The sequence below is a fragment of the Vanessa cardui genome, chromosome Z (assembly GCF_905220365.1).
Source record: "Vanessa cardui chromosome Z, ilVanCard2.1, whole genome shotgun sequence".
Taxonomy (NCBI): domain Eukaryota; kingdom Metazoa; phylum Arthropoda; class Insecta; order Lepidoptera; family Nymphalidae; genus Vanessa; species Vanessa cardui.
Window position 1 is genome coordinate 4,111,544 of NC_061154.1, and position 20,601 is coordinate 4,132,144.

Below are 20,601 nucleotides of genomic sequence, written 5' to 3' on the forward strand. Positions count from 1 at the left end.
GAAGACCGAATCAATTCAGTTTAATTCATGTGACCCAGGGCCGGATTTAGGGAAGGGCAACCGGGGCAACTGCCCTGGGGCCTCCACATAAGTGAGGGCCACAAAAGTTTTCAGTGAGTTAACAAATACCGAGATATAGTCAAATTATAATAATCTTACTACTTAATATTTTAAAAGTTACCGATACCAGTCAAGAAATACTTACTGATTCAAATTAATAAAAGCTTAAGCTAATCCATTAATCCATGATATAATTATTAGAATCTCCACGCTCCTGTTGGTCTAGGGCCTCCACTGCTTTGTGGCCCCAGGGCCTCCAGACCTTTAAATCCGACTCTCATGTGACCTGTTCTACAACAAATGTCCAGACAGTATTAGAAATGCAAGATTTTTTTCCTTCAAATCGTATGTTCCGTGTCACGACTGGGTCCGCTTTCCTGCTCTTGATCTTCCATTTATTCACCATCTTATTCAGGACATCTTCACCTCAGCGAGGTTTTTCACTACATATGTTGCAAAGGTCAACCATCGCAGTTTTGTTTTGGATTCCTCTCTGTACAAATGGGATGACATGAATATTATCTATCAATTATAGGGTTTATTAAACCATTTTGGTATCTTATTATCTACTATATAGATAATAAGATACTATATAGATATATTGTTATTTTTTGTAATTACTTTCTAATAATTATTTATCAGTAACATGCCTTTTTTGTTTAAATTGATAGTTTTTTAACTAGTGCAATATGAAAAATACCTTGTCGGTATACATATAGCAATCATTTTTTTTTTCAGATACAGGTAGCAGTAATTTGGATATTTTTTGTAAGTACCAATCGCTTAGTAATCAATATTTTGTAAAACGTTTTTTCAGTACCGTAGTATTTTTATATCTGTGAGACATTTTAATTTTAGAAAATATTTAAAAAAATATAAAATATCTGGAAAATTTCATGTGAACAAAATAGTGAAGTGCGTAACATTTTATTTTTGTAGAAAAAAAATACGATTTTTTTTTATTATTAAATAAAAAAAAAATCGCCAATACCGCAACGCCGTTCTGAAACAATAGTTTTGCATCGCCATCTAACATTGCATCGAGTATATTTTTGCGTAAAGTGAATGTACGAACATTCAAGCAAGGCAAGCAATGTGCCTGGCCCCGGATAGATGGTGCTAATGCACTTGAAATAGATTTGTTCCGACCCGGGAAATATAAATTGTGCGATTATTTTTTTCAAAAATCGGTAAAAAAGTATGTATATATTTCAACAATTTGAGTTCATATTTTAATCTTTGTATGTTTAAACATTTAACAATCATTATTAAGGATTTTCTTTCTCAAAACATGTATGTATGTATTTTATTGTATGTACTTAACTAATCAAGAGATGTCAGTAATCTCATGCACACATGTCTTAGTCTCGATGAATTATTTTGAATAAAGATGATTTGATCAAAAAAAATTGTTTTCAACAACAGCCCGTAAATTCCCACTGCAGGGCTAAAGGCCTCCTCTCCCTTTGAGGAGAAGGTTTGGAACATATTTCACCACGCTGTTCCAATACGGGTTGGTGGAATACACATGTGGCAGAATTTTTAAGAAATTTGTCACATGCAGGTTTCCTCACGATGTTTTCCTTCACCGCTGAGCACGAGATGAATTATGAAGTCAAATTAAGCACATGAATCAGCGGTGCTTGCCTGGGTTTGAACCCGCAATCATCGGTTAAGATGCACGCGTTCTAACCACTGGGCCATCTCGACTCGAAATATAATAAATATATATAAAAAGGTTTATAAGGAAAGCCGATTCCGTTTTATATGTTAATACGATATAACATTTCATTACTTAATCCAAGTAAGGTCCTGTTATTAAATGGATCGTTACGAATAGTAATAGCTACCGTCAAAGACATGCAGGTCGTCTAATTAATTGAAATAGTCGAAAGATATGAGACGTCATAATTCCACGTAACCATTTGTAGTCACTGTATGAGGTCCCGGGCCGGTATGACCACCCATCATGTTGGACAGGAATATATGAGGATATGAACACGTAGTGTGTGGTCGGTTATGTTTTATTTATAATTATTTTTATATACATATACTTACGACTATAGCTTGCTATTTACAAAAAAAAAAAAACTAAACAAAAATATCTTCATCTGTCTTGTTCGAAATTCAAATGTATATTTTTTGATATGTCAACAAACAAACTTAACTTATTTTTATATACATACTTACGACCTTAGCTTGCTATTTACAAAAAAAAAAATAATTAAACAAAAATAATCGTCGTCTGTCTTATTCGAAATTCAAATATATGTTTTTTGACAACAATCAAAACATTCTAAAATAACCATTTATCAAAATTAGATGACTTTAGCTATATATATGAAACCGATATGTATAACTTGATTTTAATGTAACTTTAATTAATGTGGTCATAATATTGATTTTTTTTTTTTTCGAAAAGCTCTTTGATATGTTCTAGGAGTAGCAGAGTGCATCTGCAAATGCAATTCGTCGAAGAAGTCGAATTCCAGACACGGACACTAGATGGAAGTAGTTAACATACGATTTGTAAATAGAAAATTAAAAAAAAAATATAATGACTCTTTAAATTGCTTTATCTAGCCACAATAATTTATTTACAATTATACTCGAACATTATGTAAAATTTGTTTAGCGCTTTCAGTGCTTTTAGCTGGCTTATAGAATTTAGTATGAATCATCTATCCTTATTGTATAATAAATCAAGCGTAGAAAAAAGTCGTGATCGGATTATTTATATAAATAGCTAAGTTAATTTTTCGTTCAAAGGAAACAGGGTTACAGTACAGGATAACCCTGTTTTCTTTGAGCTGAGTTTACAAAACTAGCTCTCTCTTATATCGTCACAGCCTGCACCAAACCGTAGCCTGTTCAAAAACGGTAAAGAGAACAGAGTCATCTGGTTTTCAGGATTAAAATTAAAATATCACTTGTAATTTGCGTGAAAATTATTGAAACATACCGTATTATATTCGACGTTCATTAAAAATAGAATTTTGCTTTTTTTAAAGTCTTTAATAATTAAATGGCATGGAGTTTAATTCATTTGTGGATAACGAGAGGTTAGGGTTCATTTATGAGTGGAGATGAGATATATTTAGCAGGGATGTGTCTGTTTATTAGAGCCTAAGATGTTGCAAATCTATCATCGTAAACGCAATATGAAGTTATGTTATTAAGGCGTTATTACAAAACGTTGATGATCAGAAGACATTGCAGATTGATATGTAATCAAACCTTACTTGCTTTAAGTGTTTTTTTTTTATTTCTAATTTTTGGTGAAAAATAAAAGTATAACGAAACTATGAAACGAACTATTAAATTTAGTTATAATACTTATTTATAATTAATGCCAAGACTGGCTGTCAATATAATGGACATTAATGTACACAAATATTCTTAAATCTAAGATTATTAATAGACGAATCTACCCAATAAAAAATAGATAAATGTTATTAATATAATTTAACGGATACTTGGAAGAAGGGCAAATATAATTAAAAAAATGTTGAATTTAATTTTCTTAGAAGGATTTAATGTTATTTATACACGAATCACGAATTTGAACAGTTTTCCATATTGGTTTTTGGTTACAGCTTACGGTCGTAGGCCGTAGCGTAATTTTGTATACCGAACTCAATAAACGGACCATCTTACTTTAAAATTTGTATTACATTATTCAAATAAAATTTTCCACATATGTTATGACACGATACAAATATAAGCATGATACCTATACATATAATAAAATTGGAGTGTCTGTTTGTAATATTAAAGTAACTGATTTTTACTAAACAAATCTGCAAATGTATACATGGTACATAGATCAAAACAGTTTTTCCATCCTGGAACGGATGAACCGATTTTGACTTGCTGAATAAAGAATGAATAGCTGATGTAATAAAGAGCGACTTGGTTACTTTTAATAAGTAATAAGTTATAGTAAATTTTGCGAACCGAACAATACCTTTTTTGTTAAATTCACACGCGCACAAAGTTGCGGACAGCTAGTAGGTACATTTTCACGTAGCCATTATTTATAATTGAAATTTTGTTAGATATTATCTATTAATATTCAGACAAAGAATAGAATCATCACCAGAAGAGATCAGTGGTTATAATCTTGGTCGAATTCCAACAACTAGACGAGAAACAATTAGTCCTCTCAGTTACGTCATGTTCGAAGTCTTAATTGTCAAATAAATAAGGCATACATTAATATAGTTGTGTGAAAGTATACTTATGTAATGAAAATGATTTACGCAACATTATGTTATTTATTTTTTTCATACCAATGTTCTGCGCGCTTCCTCGATTAGAATCATTCGAAAGTCGATGGTGAAATGTCTTTTTATTGTGTTTTATATGTGTTTTTGATGATTTGGCGTCGAGTTACTTTTTCGTTACAGTTTTTCATTAAATTTGATGCCAACTGCCTCGTAAAAGATATAAATTCAGGCATTTGCTTAACGGGGGATTTAGGGATTTGCGGGTTTCAATCCTTTCCAGAAAAGATAGTTATGTATTTCTGTAAAACATCTCATTAAAAGTTTGGTGTCTGGAAGATATTTCGAATTTGTCGTCCCATACGAATATGGATGTGAGGATTTAGATAATATATCCTGCGTAGTATAATATCAATACTCTCACGAGATTGGCTATCCTTACGGTAAGGGCAACTGCAACATCTGACGAACCAATAAAATCTCACAATGATTTATTGTATACTGACTTTACATATTTAACGTTTTGTGTTTTTAAAATCATATTTCGTATCGCATCTAATGTAAGGATACAGAACTATTCAAGTAGAAAACCATAACCGTACAAACTTTTATCTCTGAATGTGACATTTAGCGTTACGAAATTTCAATAAACAAGACACATAGACATTTTATAAAGGCAATTCAAAGTAATTCTAAAGGGAGTGCTTTATTTGGTGGAACCCTAAACCTTTATCGTTGCCAAACATCTGAAGTATACAGATTCAAGTATCAATGTCAAGTTATGAAACCAATAAAATATTTTCTACCTGATTGTCTGCGGGAGAAACGTGCGTTTCTTCACTGACCTTCGCACATAGGAAACTTTGTTTCGAGTTGACTGGCTCACGACACGGTTCATTGGCTCATCCGATATCAGCTTTCCTGTCCCCTTACCTTAGATTCACTAGCATGCCAAAGTGTTTAGTAATTTTATTTAAAAAAAATCTATATTTTCTAAATGTCTTAATAGCTGTCTGAGGCTATTTAAGAATATTTAAACGAACTCAATCTTTCTTTTCTACTAAAACTCATACTACTCTGTGCGGGCAATATTGTTAAAGTTTTTAAAATGGTGCATTTAATATGAAGCCCACATGGTATAGTGATATGACGTAATCTTAAGAAAATAACGGGGTTGTAATGAAGGACTATTTCTTTTTAATGTATTTTATGTAGTTTGGCGTGTAGACAGGCCATATGGTAAGTTTTTATCTCCCCCATAAATATTAGAGCTGTAAGAGACATGCTTTAACTGCCAATTCACAACCAACTTTAAATTGTCTCATATTTTAGGTGTAGGTACTGAACCAGACGGGCATGAACAAAATCATACCAACAAGTAATGGTTTATTACAAACTACTCCAAATATAGTATTTTTTTGTGGTTTGTTTGTGTAATTAGTTGCAGTGAAGAAATCATAAGAAATTATGCACCAGTTCACACAGGAGTAACAAATCGTTCGACATTTATGGGATGGTAATCTGATTGTATTATTGTACTACATCTATATTATGATTAAAATCTCACGACTGTTTAACTCTCATATAGACCTAACACAGACTAGAACAAAAAACACGCAGACAGTATAAGTGTTTACAATATCTACGTAATTTAATTGATAATATTTCTACCAAGACTCCATGCTAGTAAATAGTTCAAATTGAATTGTTTAAAACTGGGCGTATCTATTTTCCAGACCTATATTTTTAAAAGGTTTGTCTGCCAAAAAAAAATTACAATGTTGCAAAATACAGCACATTGAAGTAAATTCCATACGACTACAGCATGGTAGCTAATTCAACAGCACCCACGCTCACTTCGACTTCTTTATTTGTTTCCGTTGATGCTTTCTGAACGGAAAGATAATACAAAACAACAATAATCAACACAAACAGTGAGAGTCGTAATGTGCGCACGCGCAGTTACGCTTGCGATGTAGGTCATTTGCGCACAAGATTCACTTTCAGCTGAAACAAGAGTGAAATCTTGATTGGAGTTTGTTTTTTTTTATACTATTCGTATTCACATTATAGGCCACCGATAAAAAAATAAAAAAAAATGACTTCATAAAAATAATAAATGACGGTATGATTGAGTCAATTAGTTCAATTATTGTTTATGGATATAGAAAGTGGAACTGTGTCAAAAGAGTTTTCTTGGTATTTCTCTGTCGCAAAATGGGTGTGGAGAGACAATAACGAGGCAACTACCTTAGATTGATGTTTCTTTTATTCAAGTAGGCTCTATTACAGTGTCCACTAACGTGGAACTCCTTTGTCGTCAAAAGTATAGATGTTGGATGGGTTTTTAGAAGCGCCTCGGTTTCGCTTCCTTAAAAGCAAATGGTACCTTTTTACGTACATGGAACGCATTTATATAATATACATAGTTTGAATAAAATTCATACAATCGATAACTGAGATTAGCTTATCAATATAATGTCTCAAATTAAATGATTAACAGCATCACTCTGACGTCAGACGAAGTATATTTTTCTTAGAGAGTCAGTCTATTTCATCATCTTCCTAAATCTAAAATTAAATTAAGAATATAATTCGTACTAGATCTCATTAGATTAAATTTCTTATAAAATTAATTTAGTGTGATACAATTAAATACATTATCAACATAATTACACCACATCGAATGATAACCGTTATTAAATTAATTTTTGGATCTCACAAAACGAGGAAGAAGTTTACAATCAAAAATTCACGAATATTACAAAGAAAATAGCTAAAAGACTATTTGACATCTTAAACAGATGCTTGAACAGTACCTGGACATAACTTCAAAAACTGTTGAAAAACCAGTAACGAATACAGTAATAATAAATTTCAAAAACAAATGGTCCTTCAAGATCGTCTTCCAAAATATATTTCCATTACCTTACTCAATAAACTATCAAACTTTTTGATAGCAATAGTCTTGTTGGATTCCCGGTCTCTTACCTCAAATATGGTATTTTTATTATATCCAAAGCTTAATTAGTTTATAAAATCAATCGAGGTACCAAAGGCATAATTAGCAATTAGGCTTCAATCTTTTAGAGAAGTTCCTTCGATGAGTTTTTATAATAAGCGCTAAAGATACTTTAGGATCACTCCAAGGTGCTACGGTAAATTTGATCCGATTTCAATGAGTAACCACATGTTATATTTTTGTGGTTCCGCAGTATATCTGTCATTCTCCGTTAGACTGACATTACGATAATCTTCAAACTCGTTTGGGGGCAAGAATTATCCAAAGATTACTTTTAGTTGATATTCATTGAAACTCACAGGGAGCCTCCCTGTCTGGAGTGAATGTGTGTGTGAATCGAAGTGTATCCTCGTTTTTTTCAGTGGATAGTCGAGCACTGGGCCAGAATTAGAAGCAGTCTCAAACTCCATTTACTTGATATATATTTTATAGCGACTTAAAAGGCTCATTTTTATTATTGTCCTCTGATTTCATAACCCATTCTTACAGACTATGCATAATCCAGATACTCAGCTCGGTAGTAGATAATTCACATAATGACTGATTGTGTAAAAGACAACTGACTCTGTTGTTTCAGAGTTAATTCTAGAATCAACTCTGAAACGATCGTTCCTTATACTTTTATATTTTCTTAGTGATAAAATTGCTGATTAATTAATACAGAAGTTTTTACATAGAAAATTGCTGTACCTCTTGTTCTATATGCAAAGAAAATAATTGAATCTTATGTCTATGGCACAAGATGTGAATGGAAAAATTGATAAAATTTTGATACGGATGTGATATCTATTAATTAAATTACATAAACTTGTTGTGATGAGAAAATTATGCGTCCAAAAATAAAAGTTCTTCGCGTAAATACTAAATAGTTTACTATCTCTTCATTTTGTAACATTTTTTATCTTTAAACTTTATTATACATTGCAGTTGTTTTTCTCCATAGGTTTGCAAATAAAAAATCTTATTCTATATATACCTATATAGCAGTCCCTATAAAGCTATTACCAATTATCCCGCCAAATTAAGTCATATTTTCACTCTAATAATGGAGTTTTAAATAAGCACATGTCTGCAGTCAATTTTGAGCCTTCTGCTACACTTTACAAGTTCAATTTCGAATAAAATATAAGATATTTATGTAAAATATTAACCATGGCTTTTCATTTATAAATTTAAACCTTATTATTATGATATAAAATTCAAATTTCCATAGCAAAATTTTGATTGTGGATTAGATCGAAGGCACCGAGAGGCAGTGTCGCGAAACGCGACCACGTTGCAATATAAAAGGAAGTTTAGTTTAAATTTCTTTATCACACACCAGCTAACTGCATCACAGATTGGTCTTCACTTCTTCACGATGTCCGCACGATTTTTGGTGAGTGGACAATAATAGTTGAAATTAGAACTACATTAAAGTTCATGTACAAGTGATATACGTTCGTGGTTTTACATTTGGTCACGTTATAATTTATATGTGAAGTGCAATACATAATTTTACATTATTCTCCGAATTAATTGACGTTAATACTAAGTTTTGTGTATTTATGTGTTATATAGATATTCGTTCTAGATTAACTAGACCACAAATTTGTAACAAAATCGAAAATATCAATCGTATCGTGAAGAAAAATAGTGTATGGTATAACTATCGTTTTCAATGTAAGATTGTTTAATTTTCTTCGATAGAATATTAAATGGCTTTACATATAATTATGAATTTCAAACGCGCACCAACATTACAGCGTCATCATCATTCATTATATTCATTGATGATTTTTTATTACGCGACGTAGATCATTGGACTGAACGGTCAAATACATTTGTAATCTAGTCCGTATCAAAAGGTATTAAGAACTTTGGTCTACCGCTTAACACCAAATAGATCGACGATAATTTTACATGAGACCGGAACTAACGATAGTAATTAGAGTGAGCGGACTCTTATCACTAAATATAAAGCAGAGCACGATGAGCGTGTCTGTACCAATTTTCTAGTTAATTTATAATAAGACTTCATCGATGTATTTTGTTCTTCATTGTACACAGAAATGAAAACTATAAAACCCAGAAAATTAAAATTTACTCATAAATTTTGTCTGTTTTGAAAATGGAACGTCATTTAAATGACTGTTCTTATAAACAGATAATTAATAGAACAAAAGCGTCACATAAATTATTATACACGTGGGTGTACGTTGTTATGTAAAATTTTCTTTTTCTTTCGCTTTTCAAATTCAAGTCTGCGCGCACCTTCAGCCGGATACATTCATTTTCCTTTCTTATCCGATACGTCACAGCAAAAAAAAGTAAAAAAAAGAACTTAGTGAGAGGCTAAACATGATCGCGGTAAAAACATTTTGTGTTTTAGTTTTATTTGTTTGAAAGCGAATCATTTTATTACAACATAAAAATAGCTACGTTAAATGACTTAGATGGTTGTTGGCCGGCTTACATGGCGACATTCTATTGTAATACCTTTAGAAAGCTTTGTAATTATTATGCACTTATGTAATGTCAAATGTTATTTTAATTATATATTATAACGGTTGTCGTTTCGTTATAAAAAAGCTGAGCGAAGTCGAACTAACTATTTGCGAATTATAATCTAATTGTCAAATGCATTGCGAGAATATCTTGTTGTTTGAAAAGTTTTGAAATGTTATTTTTTGTGACGTCTGTATCAGTTAGGTTTTTCTAATACTGAGTCTAAGACAGGGGTATAAAAGTTTTACCGGAATAGACGAAATTTAACCCCATGTGTTCTTTAAGCAAATACCATTTGAATAGTTATTTAAACTTTTTGTTTGATGAAGTTTGATTGATTGAATCCTAGATCCGAGATAATGAGAAAAAACTCATGTTTCATATTATGTAATATGTATTATATTTAGTTGATTAGGACGAAGGAGTGTAAAAACAAGGACAATTTTTAGTCTTTCATTCTTAAAACCTGATGAGATGTCAATCGGTTACGATCATCAAGAATTATAAACTTAATACATATACATAACTGTAAATATATGTATATATTATTTTATATGTTTAACAGTAAACAGTAACAGTATATAAGAATTGTTCAGAACATAATACTCTAAGTTGATAAGAAAGTTGTAAACGCAAAACCTTATTTAAATTCGTTTGTAATATTCCAGTTGGCGCTCGTTTGCGTAGCTGAGCTGTCTTCACTGATCTCAGCGGGTGGTGGCGGCGGTGGTCACAAGAAAGTGATCATTCACGTCCCGGTGTTCGTGAAACACCATCACCACAAGCACACAATAGTCAAGCATATACACCACAAGAGTGGCGGCGGTGGTGGAGATGACCACTACGAAGTTCTTGGATACACGTATGGGGAGCCAAAACCGGCACCACACTTTGGCGGAGGTACGTACATTATACGTATTGTAATATACATACACATATGTATATTACATCATATTAATAGCATTATGTATATGTTTGTGTGTTTTTAAATTAAGAATGTAGCTGAACGTATTTTCATAAAAATTGGTAAAAAAATCTATGACGTAGATATAGGGTCCTGTACGAAAGTACAAAGTTTCATTTACGTCGAGCCTAATAGGTTTTCAATTACAAAATCAACGTGTCTATATTTATATTGTACGATATGTATTACATTAAGTTTTAATGTTAATTAGAGGGGAATACATAGTAATGTAGTCAGAGAAGAAAACGCTGCAACATACCAGTTAACATAGATTTTAAGATTTTTTTTGAGTTTACAATATCAATGAAGTTAGACTTTGTTAAATAATATTTATTTCAGCACAATCGCAGATTTCTTTTAAATAATTCGCTTATACATATTCCTTTTATTTGGATTGCAGTAATTAGTTAAATACTATGTTTTTCTAAAAGAACTCAGTCATTTCCTATATGTATATACATGTACATATATACATCAATAGTGAAATGTCGAAACTGACTTATAGTGTTACGCAATTTTTATTCTTGTATACTTAAACATTCTAAGAATTTAAGTCAATGTTGCATACACTTTCAGACAATTTGCGATTTTTTTCTGACTTGAAATAATTTGTTTTTACGAAATCAAAATTATTCGGCAGTAACAATAACTACTTGACTGGTTTGAAACGCGAATGACGAAATTCATCTTAATTGGCTCTATCGACAGATGTAGTAACTTTGTTCTACTATAGCGGAATTATTCAAACGGTTTATCCATAACAAGAGCGTGAAATACACGCATATCATGTCAATAGCTTGGATTTAAATCTGGTGAAATAGCTATAAGCTAGATTGTAATATTACTAGCCGAAGCTACGGCTTTATCCGCGCAACTTATAAAATCTTTCGTAAAATTCGTTCATTAATGACAGCCTATAAGGTCCTTATAGTACGACACAACTAAGATGTAGCACCAGCAAATTCGTAAAACCGATCACATCCGAATTAAGTACGCTATCCCAAATTATCAATAATAATATTTATTTCTTATGTGGATATGATCTTTACACAAACGTAATAACTTGTAACATCATATTATGACCTAATATATTCGTCAATTTGACACGTCGATTTGCATGCACTTGCTCTCTCGGGTTGAACTGACGCGACAATCTATAGCGACGAATAGCGTCGAGTGGCGCGATAAAAAGCTATTTCTATTGGTTGTATAAATCGGCAGTAATCGGTTTTATTGAATTTGCCGATGCTACATCTAAGTCGTGCTATACCTGTCAAATTTCAAATTTGTTAATGTTATAGTTTCTAAGATTTCGTGATAAATCAGTGGGTGGTATTACTCTTTTATATATATTTATATATATAGTATAAACTTCTTAGAAACACGTTGCGTCGCTTAGTATTGTTAAGCTCAATGGGTATATATTGGTTTAGTTGTGTTTTCTTTCAGGAGTACAAAAAATGTACTCACTAACTTATTTGGCATTCGATGAAACTTCAGTCAACTTTGATACTTATCGTTATATCGTAGTAGCATTAGCACAATATATCTCATTCTTATCGAGTCCGTGAAAATGTCCTGTTCAGTATCAACACAGATCACATATCAGAGTAACAGAGCACCGGAAATGTGTTCCTTTTGGTGTCTAAGAAATATCTTATACCTATTTGAAATTGGTGTGGATTTTATTGAATCATGTCGTATGCATTGCAGGTCATGGCTGGGGAGCAGCTGAGGAGAGCCACGGTCACGAAGACAGTCCCGTAAGCTTCGAGGGTGGCGATCACGGTGGATACTCCCTTAGTGGGGACGAACACGGTTACTGAGCTACAACATAGCGCACTATGATTGAGTTTTGCTGAATGTACCGCTTAGCTATCTCGTGGAATTCCTTATCTCACTGCCAAATAGTATAATGTCTATATAATTACAACAAAAAAAAATATAATTCCATTTTTGAATTAATCATCTAAGTTATCATAGATACTATTATACATTGAATTTATTCCGGAGTCTGTCAAATAATTTCGTATTTGGAATGGATGGAATTTCAAACGTCCTTGTTTTTTTTTTGATCAAGGCGTAAAACTTGAATGCCTAAACTATAAAGCTTAAATCCTCTAAATGTCCACATCAATAAATATAGCAAAGCCAATGATAAACTAATACGGTACTCAGAATATGTAACGTTTTAACTATTGAAAGTTAACAGCGTCCAATTGTTCCTATAAAATTTATGGTGATATTTTTTATTACAGCCCATAAATTACGCTAATCGTCGCTATATATCAATTGTCCATTACATTCCTGGGTACGTCTCACTATAAATCGGGATAATGTAACCTAGCCAAGATTTAGGGGATGTGTTTTTTTAACAGATTATATAACATTACATGATAATGTTTACAATCTTTAATAGATTAGATCATGAGTTATTCTTAATAAAATGTACATAGAAAAAATTTAAACAGCTTATTGTAAGTTCATTAATAAACTCAATTATAAATATTTTATATTACAGGATATTAAGTTATTGTAATTTTTTTCAATTACAATTAGCTAAAGGAACAGATATTATTACTCAATGTACAGATTTAAAAATCGAATGCTCATATTAAAATAAAGAGTGATTGTTTATTGTTTAGTTTCTAAGAGACTGTTGTGAAAATATATTTTAAGAAAAAACTGTTGATATTAATATATTCTATACAATATTAACGTGACTTTTTTTTACGAATTAATATCTGCAACAAATTGTTTCTTATTATGATCTTTCTATTCTATTGTTTTGTTTTAAAAAACTTTATTGGAAATTATAACTTATTCCAATACAGATTAATTATTGAAGTAGGTAATTACAAGCTCCTTGAGACCTAATTATGATCCCAATCATTTGCAATGTGATATTTTCATTGATTTCAAAAAGCTATCTATAAAAAATGAACTGTCAAAAGAAAGAAAATTATATTCAAATCTATTTTATATTCAAAATCACGTGTACTTTATTTTTGTTTACGATGTGATTAAATGAGACAATATTACGTTCATCTCACTCACCTCACTTTAATTTCAAGCACAGGTGAAGTTAGGTTACCTGCCTTAGATGACATATGCATTTTACATGTACCAATCCGCACTGAGGCGTGTTTCTTACTAAGATATTTCGTTTTTGCCACAGTAAATGATATAGATACTTATTATCCTACCAAAGTAATCATGGTTATAGAATGAAAATCATTCATAATTTTCATAAGACTGTCAGTTTTTTAATCATACAAAATTATTAATATTTCGTAAAATTTAAAGCTGGTTGGTAGTATTTTCTGTTCCTTGTTTCGTTTCAAATTTATTAATAAAGAAAAGAGAAGCGGACTTAGCAAGAAAATATTTAATAGGTATATTATATATATGTAGATATATTTTGAATTGATTTTTGAAACATATATAACACGTGTCCGCATATTAACAACATATTAACAGCTTATAAATTCATGGAATAGTTTTTCCAGTTTCGTAGCGATTAATTTTTATTCCTAATTTTATTCATTTGAATATTACTCTGTAGAATAAATTTAAATCGATATTTAATATCTACATTATTGCCTTGTTTATCGATCTTTCTTTCAGTGAACTGTATCATTCATTCATTAAATCCATTGAGTGTTTTGGACGAAAACGGTGATGCAGTGAGAATCAGGAAGCGACTTTGTTTTAATTATAAAAAAATATAAAGAAAGAACACATAGATAAAAGAATTGGTAATTCTGAATTTAAAAAAATATTTTTGTTTTTAAATTGATCATTTTTTAATTATGCATCTGTTTTTAGATAGCTTTTATTTTTTTCTTTTACATTTTATGACATCTGTTAATAAAAAAAATCTACCGTCTGTCTCTAGTAAGATTCTAAGGCAAATTGTACTGAATAAAAAAAAAACCATATACGAGTTCAATAAAATAGTAAAATATTTATCGATTTACACTGTATATAAATAAAAACAGTGTATCGAAAAATTACTAATAACTTACGTTGATACCAAGAAGTTTTGAAACAACTGTCATAAATAACTAAAAAGTTTTTACTTAACAATGAACTATATTTTAACGAATGGCTTACTACATCCACGCACACATAAGCCCTTTCTATTATTTGTTAAAGATTCTTAAAATCTGATAATAACAATCGAAAGAAAAAAAAAAAAATACAGACGAATTGATAACCTCCTCCTTTTGGAAGTCGGTTGAAAACCGTTAAACGTTTGTTCTTTTGTTTTATTTTACATAAACGAATACATGTATTTAAAAAGTCATTTTAAATATGTTATAGTTCATCATATATTATTATAATAGTTACCGTATTCATATGTGTAAAATTGTCTTTTAATAGAAAAACTCATGCTGTTCTGCTTTTCAACATTAAAACTTTATCATTCAGTACTGAGTTGAAGCCCAGTGGTTAGAAGACACGAATTTTAACCGATTGTTCGTAGTTCAAGTCCAGTTTGTCTTTTATAATTCATCTATAGCTGGATTGTAATGGAAAACAATATGTCGCGGATGAAAACTTCCTTCGGGTTAGAGCACTATGGTGGAGAAAACGCCAAACCTCCTCACAAGATTATAACAAAAATTATATCCAAAAGAACTACTTTTTTTATAAATTAAACCTCTCACCTCAGGAGTGTATAATTTTTTAACATTTTTTTTTAATATTTAGTTCTTATTATGTATCAATAGATGTCGTTGTTAATTTTAATCGTTTTTCTGAGTCAGACTTTCTTTATCAAAGGAAATATTTAAAACTGTAAGTCTTGAGAATGAGTGGTGTTATATTCACGAAGTAAATGATTTATATATTTCATTTTCAGTAGCTATTTGAATTTATTAAATTGAAAAAAATAAAGATTTTATTCATTGAGTGTGAAAGTCCAATGAAATTGGATTAACAACAGCAAGGGGTCTTAAAACGCTGCTTTTTGCGATTATACAAAATACAGTCACAACTATATATAAATAATTAAAAGAAAATTATTGATCTCAACAATGTCAACACATATACATTTTACTCGTCACTGTAAGCATTTACGTTTTTAAGAGCTCTTTTAAATCATAAATAAGTAATTTCAAATCCTTGTTACGTAAAAAATATGTATATTTATTTTATATTTTTTATGTTATAGGTTGGCGGACGAGCATATGGGTCACCTGATGGTAAGTGGTCACCATCACCCATAGACAATGACGCTGTAAGAAATATTAACTATTCCTTACGTCGTCAATGTGCCACCAACCTTGTGAACTAAGATGTTATGTCCCTTGTGCCTGTAGTTACACTGGCTCACCCTTCAAACCGGAACACAACAATACTAAGTACTGTTATTTGGCGGTAGAATAACTGATGATTGGGTGGTACCTACCCGGACGGGCTTGCACAAAGCCCTACCACCAAGTAAATTTTAATCTATTAAACTTAAAAAGATGAATGAAGTGGTTACATAAATACAGATTTATAATATTTTATGTTAAAAAAAGAGTTTATGGTTTTTACAAGTAATCTTTATTTATACTTATCACAGATATTATACTTTGCAAATTGAATTTGTTGTGTAACTTTTATTTGACATAGGTTTACATCGCCATATAAAATAGTATTGACCGATAAACACACTAACAGACACATAAAAACAAGAAATAATGAATAGCATCAATATATTCAATATATGTATTTAATTAGTTTGTCAAAAAAGACCCGCTGAGTTTCTTTCGCCGGTTCTTCTCAAGTCAGGGTGTTTCTTTTTCCGAACCAGTGGTAGTGTTTAATTTGCCTCACAATAAGTAATACTTCAATATTGAATAAAGGAATTTGAGTTTGAAACAAATGAAACTATAAAAAAAAATGAACACAAAACCATATATGTACATTATGTAGCATATCATTCTACTCGTAATAATGGCAACACTCGCGTTAATCACGTTTAAATTACTGCAAGTATCGATACGAGATCGTCCGTTGGTTGATCATCACATGGATTTCGCAAATCCTTTTCCCCTTTTTATCAATTACCTCGCGAAGCCAACGTATAACAGCGAAGAAAAAAAACATTCTAAATTCAAAAATACAGATAAAAAAATATTTTTAAAGATAAATTGTAATTCACAATTTAATCTTCGGCAGTATTCATAGCAATGTGAAAACAATTGTCGGTTGGATTAGAAAATTCACGAAGACCTTTTTGTTATTATTAATTTCTCTGTCACTTTTCCGTTTCCCATTATATCCTATTGTATCGTGAGAGTTATGTTTATAAATAAGATTTCTACGATTTGATACAATTCGTAAAAAAAGCTGTCAGAACATAATTATCTTGTCACGACGATAATTGACTACGCTTGATTGAAATATTAAAATAAGCGCTGTGTTTAAATACTCTGCTTTTGTCCCACTGCTGGGCAAACACCTTCGTCGATGCGAAGACCGATACAGGTACATAGTTTCATTTAACATCCAGCACGAGTTGGTTTTAAAGATAAATTAGATACACTGTTTAACAACAACAAAAATAACACTGTAAATTTACCACTACTGGGATAACGACGACCTCCGTGGTCGAGTGTTGTGTACACCGGTTTTCATGGGTACGCCACTCCGATGGTCCCGGGTTCGATTCCCGGCCGAATCGATGTAGATTACTTTTCTATGTTGTCTTGGGTCTGGGTGTTTGTGGTACCGTCGTTACTTCTGATTTTCCATAACACAAGTGCGTTAGCTACTTACATTGGGATCAGAGTAATGTATGTGATTAATTATAAACACAAATTTAGCACATGAATATTTATTGGTGCCTGGGTTTGAACCCGCAATCATCGGTTAAGATGCAAGCGCTCTAACCACTGGGCGAACTCGGCTCTCATATACTGTTCAGCATGGAACATGTTTAAGAAATCCATGGTATAATGCGCGTTCTAACTCCTGAGCCATATCAGTTCTCTAGAAACAGGTTAAATAATTATTATAATACATTTATAATCTACTGTATGGACTTTCGTAATAGAAATATAAATTTAACAAAAACACCTAATGTACTTAGCGATTATGAAGATTTGATTGATGGCTAGATTACTAGCAGAATTTCCCCATCGAAGGCGGAAATTGAAAGTCTTCCTATCAACAGACATTAAGATGATATTATATTCAGGAACATGAAACTATCGTCTTTTATTTACTTTGACAATGTCCTGAAATAATTAAATGCTTACGAAAAGAGGTTTTATATAATTCAATGTTAATGGATTGCGGACAATCTTGAAATAATAATTAATATTACCTATTTAGTTATTTAATAATAGCTACTTTCATTTGGTTCAATTAAATAAGCAGAAATTTCTGAGTCGAGTGAATGAATGGTAAGAAATCCATGGAAAGGCCATTTCTCGGATTAAATATGGTACCACACATTTTCATCAACCGATACTGGTAAATCTCAGAGGATTAAGATTCAAACGATAAATTTACAGAAAAAACGTTTTCACTTTCGGCTTTATTGACCAGAGCTGAGTCGTATCGAAACTCACAGATACCAGCAGTTTTAGATTTTCTTATACATCTACTCAAATAAATACTATACTTTTAATAAATGTACACATTATTAAAATAAAGTTTAATTAGTAAGAAGTACTACTCGATAAATAATTATATAGATGACAAGTTATGTATGTAACTTCGTCCGAGTATAAATAAAAAAAAAGTTATCGTTAAGTTCGCAGATTTGCTCCGAACGCTACTGAACTTATTAGTGGTATTTGGATATTGCAATGTGACTTTATCATTATTATTTTATATGTAATTCTAAATTAAAAGTAGCCTAACTTACTCCTTATTGTATCAGCTATTTCCCAAGTACCGTATAAATCGGTCTAGCCGAGATTAGCCGAAAAAAACAAACAAACGGATAAAAAAATACTTTATCAAAGTAGGCTTTTACAACTATTTTTGAATCGACATTCTACAAACTACATTAAGTGATTTAACCAGCGGTTCGTAATGTCGATTCTACAGAGCAACCGCTCAGAAACTGAGTAGGTAGTTTAGTTAATTTTAATTTTGATAGACCTTTGACGGATATAGTGTCAAAGTAAACACGTCGAAAAATAGCAAGCAATAGTTGGCTACTAAGTAGGTAACTACTAACTACGCTCAATAGTGAAATACTTCGACGTACGGAGAGTGACAAGAGTAGCTGTCACCCACACCAATATAATAAAGTTGGCCCTTTATTTTTAGTTCTTTTTTATTGAGAGACTCTATCTAGATATACACTAATCTAAGGTATCAACACAATTATGTATCCTCAAGAACAGACTTTAAATGAAAATAAATATGAATCAATGATATAGTATTACACATCAAAATAATAATGAAAATATAGAGAACGATTATTTTCTTAATGTATGTACAGTATGTTACAGAAATAGAAAGAAATATTTCCTGTTTCCTTTAAGAAATATAATACAATTGACTTGGATTTTTTTAAAAGAAATTCATTACGACGTACATTAACGAAGTGAGATATCCATTATAAATATATATATTAACCAGGAAACATTATATAAAAACAATGAAACGAGATACACTTAGAGATAACAGCATTCGCATTTGTAAAAAAAGCAACGAGAACAAACTTCCTGATAAAAGTAGGAAATTATAAAAAGTATCTTGCGCAACGGCGACAAGTCTATTTTTATTGTTACGCCGATATTGGTTTGTTTTTGTGTTACACAACATGAAAGTGGAGCATGTCCGATTTAGTCGATTTTCGTTTGTCTCGTTAGCTACTTGTGACATAATTACAGTCAGCCGTTTCGTTCTATGTACGTATGCACATTACACGCAAATTTTCTATTTATTTGTGTTGCAATGTATTATTAAAGAAATAACGAACGCTATTATGCTTTAATACATTTTTGTAGGTATAATTGTAATGGTTTTTGGTAGTTTAACTTGGAATATCAAAATTGATTTGTTTTAAGAATCAAGTGGATTTTATATGATAAAAATAATATGTAATAATTTCGAAACAAGATTGAAATGTAATTAAAATATTTTTTTAATTTACATAAATATGTAAATAACTTAGACCGAGAAATCGTCTTTTGATAATGGCAATAGTAGCAAAATAAAAAAAAAACATCAACATGGCCTGTTCGCAATTAAAAAAAAGTCATAAATTACTAGTAATATATTTATTTAAACAAAATAATAACATTAACAAGTGCATATAATAATGTGACGCTAATCGGCTACAATAATATATTATTAATAAGATTACTTTTAATTAAATTATACTCCTTTGAATCATGTGATACCATCAATACATGACAACTATAACGATTATAAGAATTCCTGTATTAGCTTGAATTAAGATGATAGTAAAACTACTATCTGTATTCAAGAATAAACAAAATTATTGGACACTATTTATATTATCGATGGCAAAACATTGTACAACTAAACTACTACTAGGTTACGTCTAAAAACATGTATAACTTAAAACTTTTTGGTACTTCAACCTTAATTGATATTAAATTATATATAATATATATATATATATATATATATATATATATATATATATATATATATATAAATTATCTACATAATAAAGCTGGTAGTTAATCAAAAGAAGAAATCATACCAGTACGATGTAAAGAATAATAACTGAATAGACCGTTTTTTTAAGGAATATTATAGGCTATTCTCGAAACTTGACACTGAAAGTCAAAGGAATGGAACATTAATGAAATTCATCCAATTTGACAGGAAAACATATAGCCATTTATACTTAA

General features: G+C 30.9%; 1 protein-coding gene across 1 annotated transcript; it reads left to right on the top strand.

Moving 5' to 3' along the window:
* The first annotated feature begins 8,634 nt into the window (after nt 1-8,634).
* On the top strand, nt 8,635-13,206 carry LOC124543349. Its single transcript, XM_047121550.1, has 3 exons — nt 8,635-8,686; nt 10,464-10,695; nt 12,473-13,206. The coding sequence occupies exons 1-3, from the start codon at nt 8,669-8,671 to the stop codon at nt 12,583-12,585; spliced, it is 363 nt and encodes a 120-aa protein (XP_046977506.1). The 5' UTR covers nt 8,635-8,668; the 3' UTR covers nt 12,586-13,206.
* Nucleotides 13,207-20,601: the final 7,395 nt, after the last annotated feature.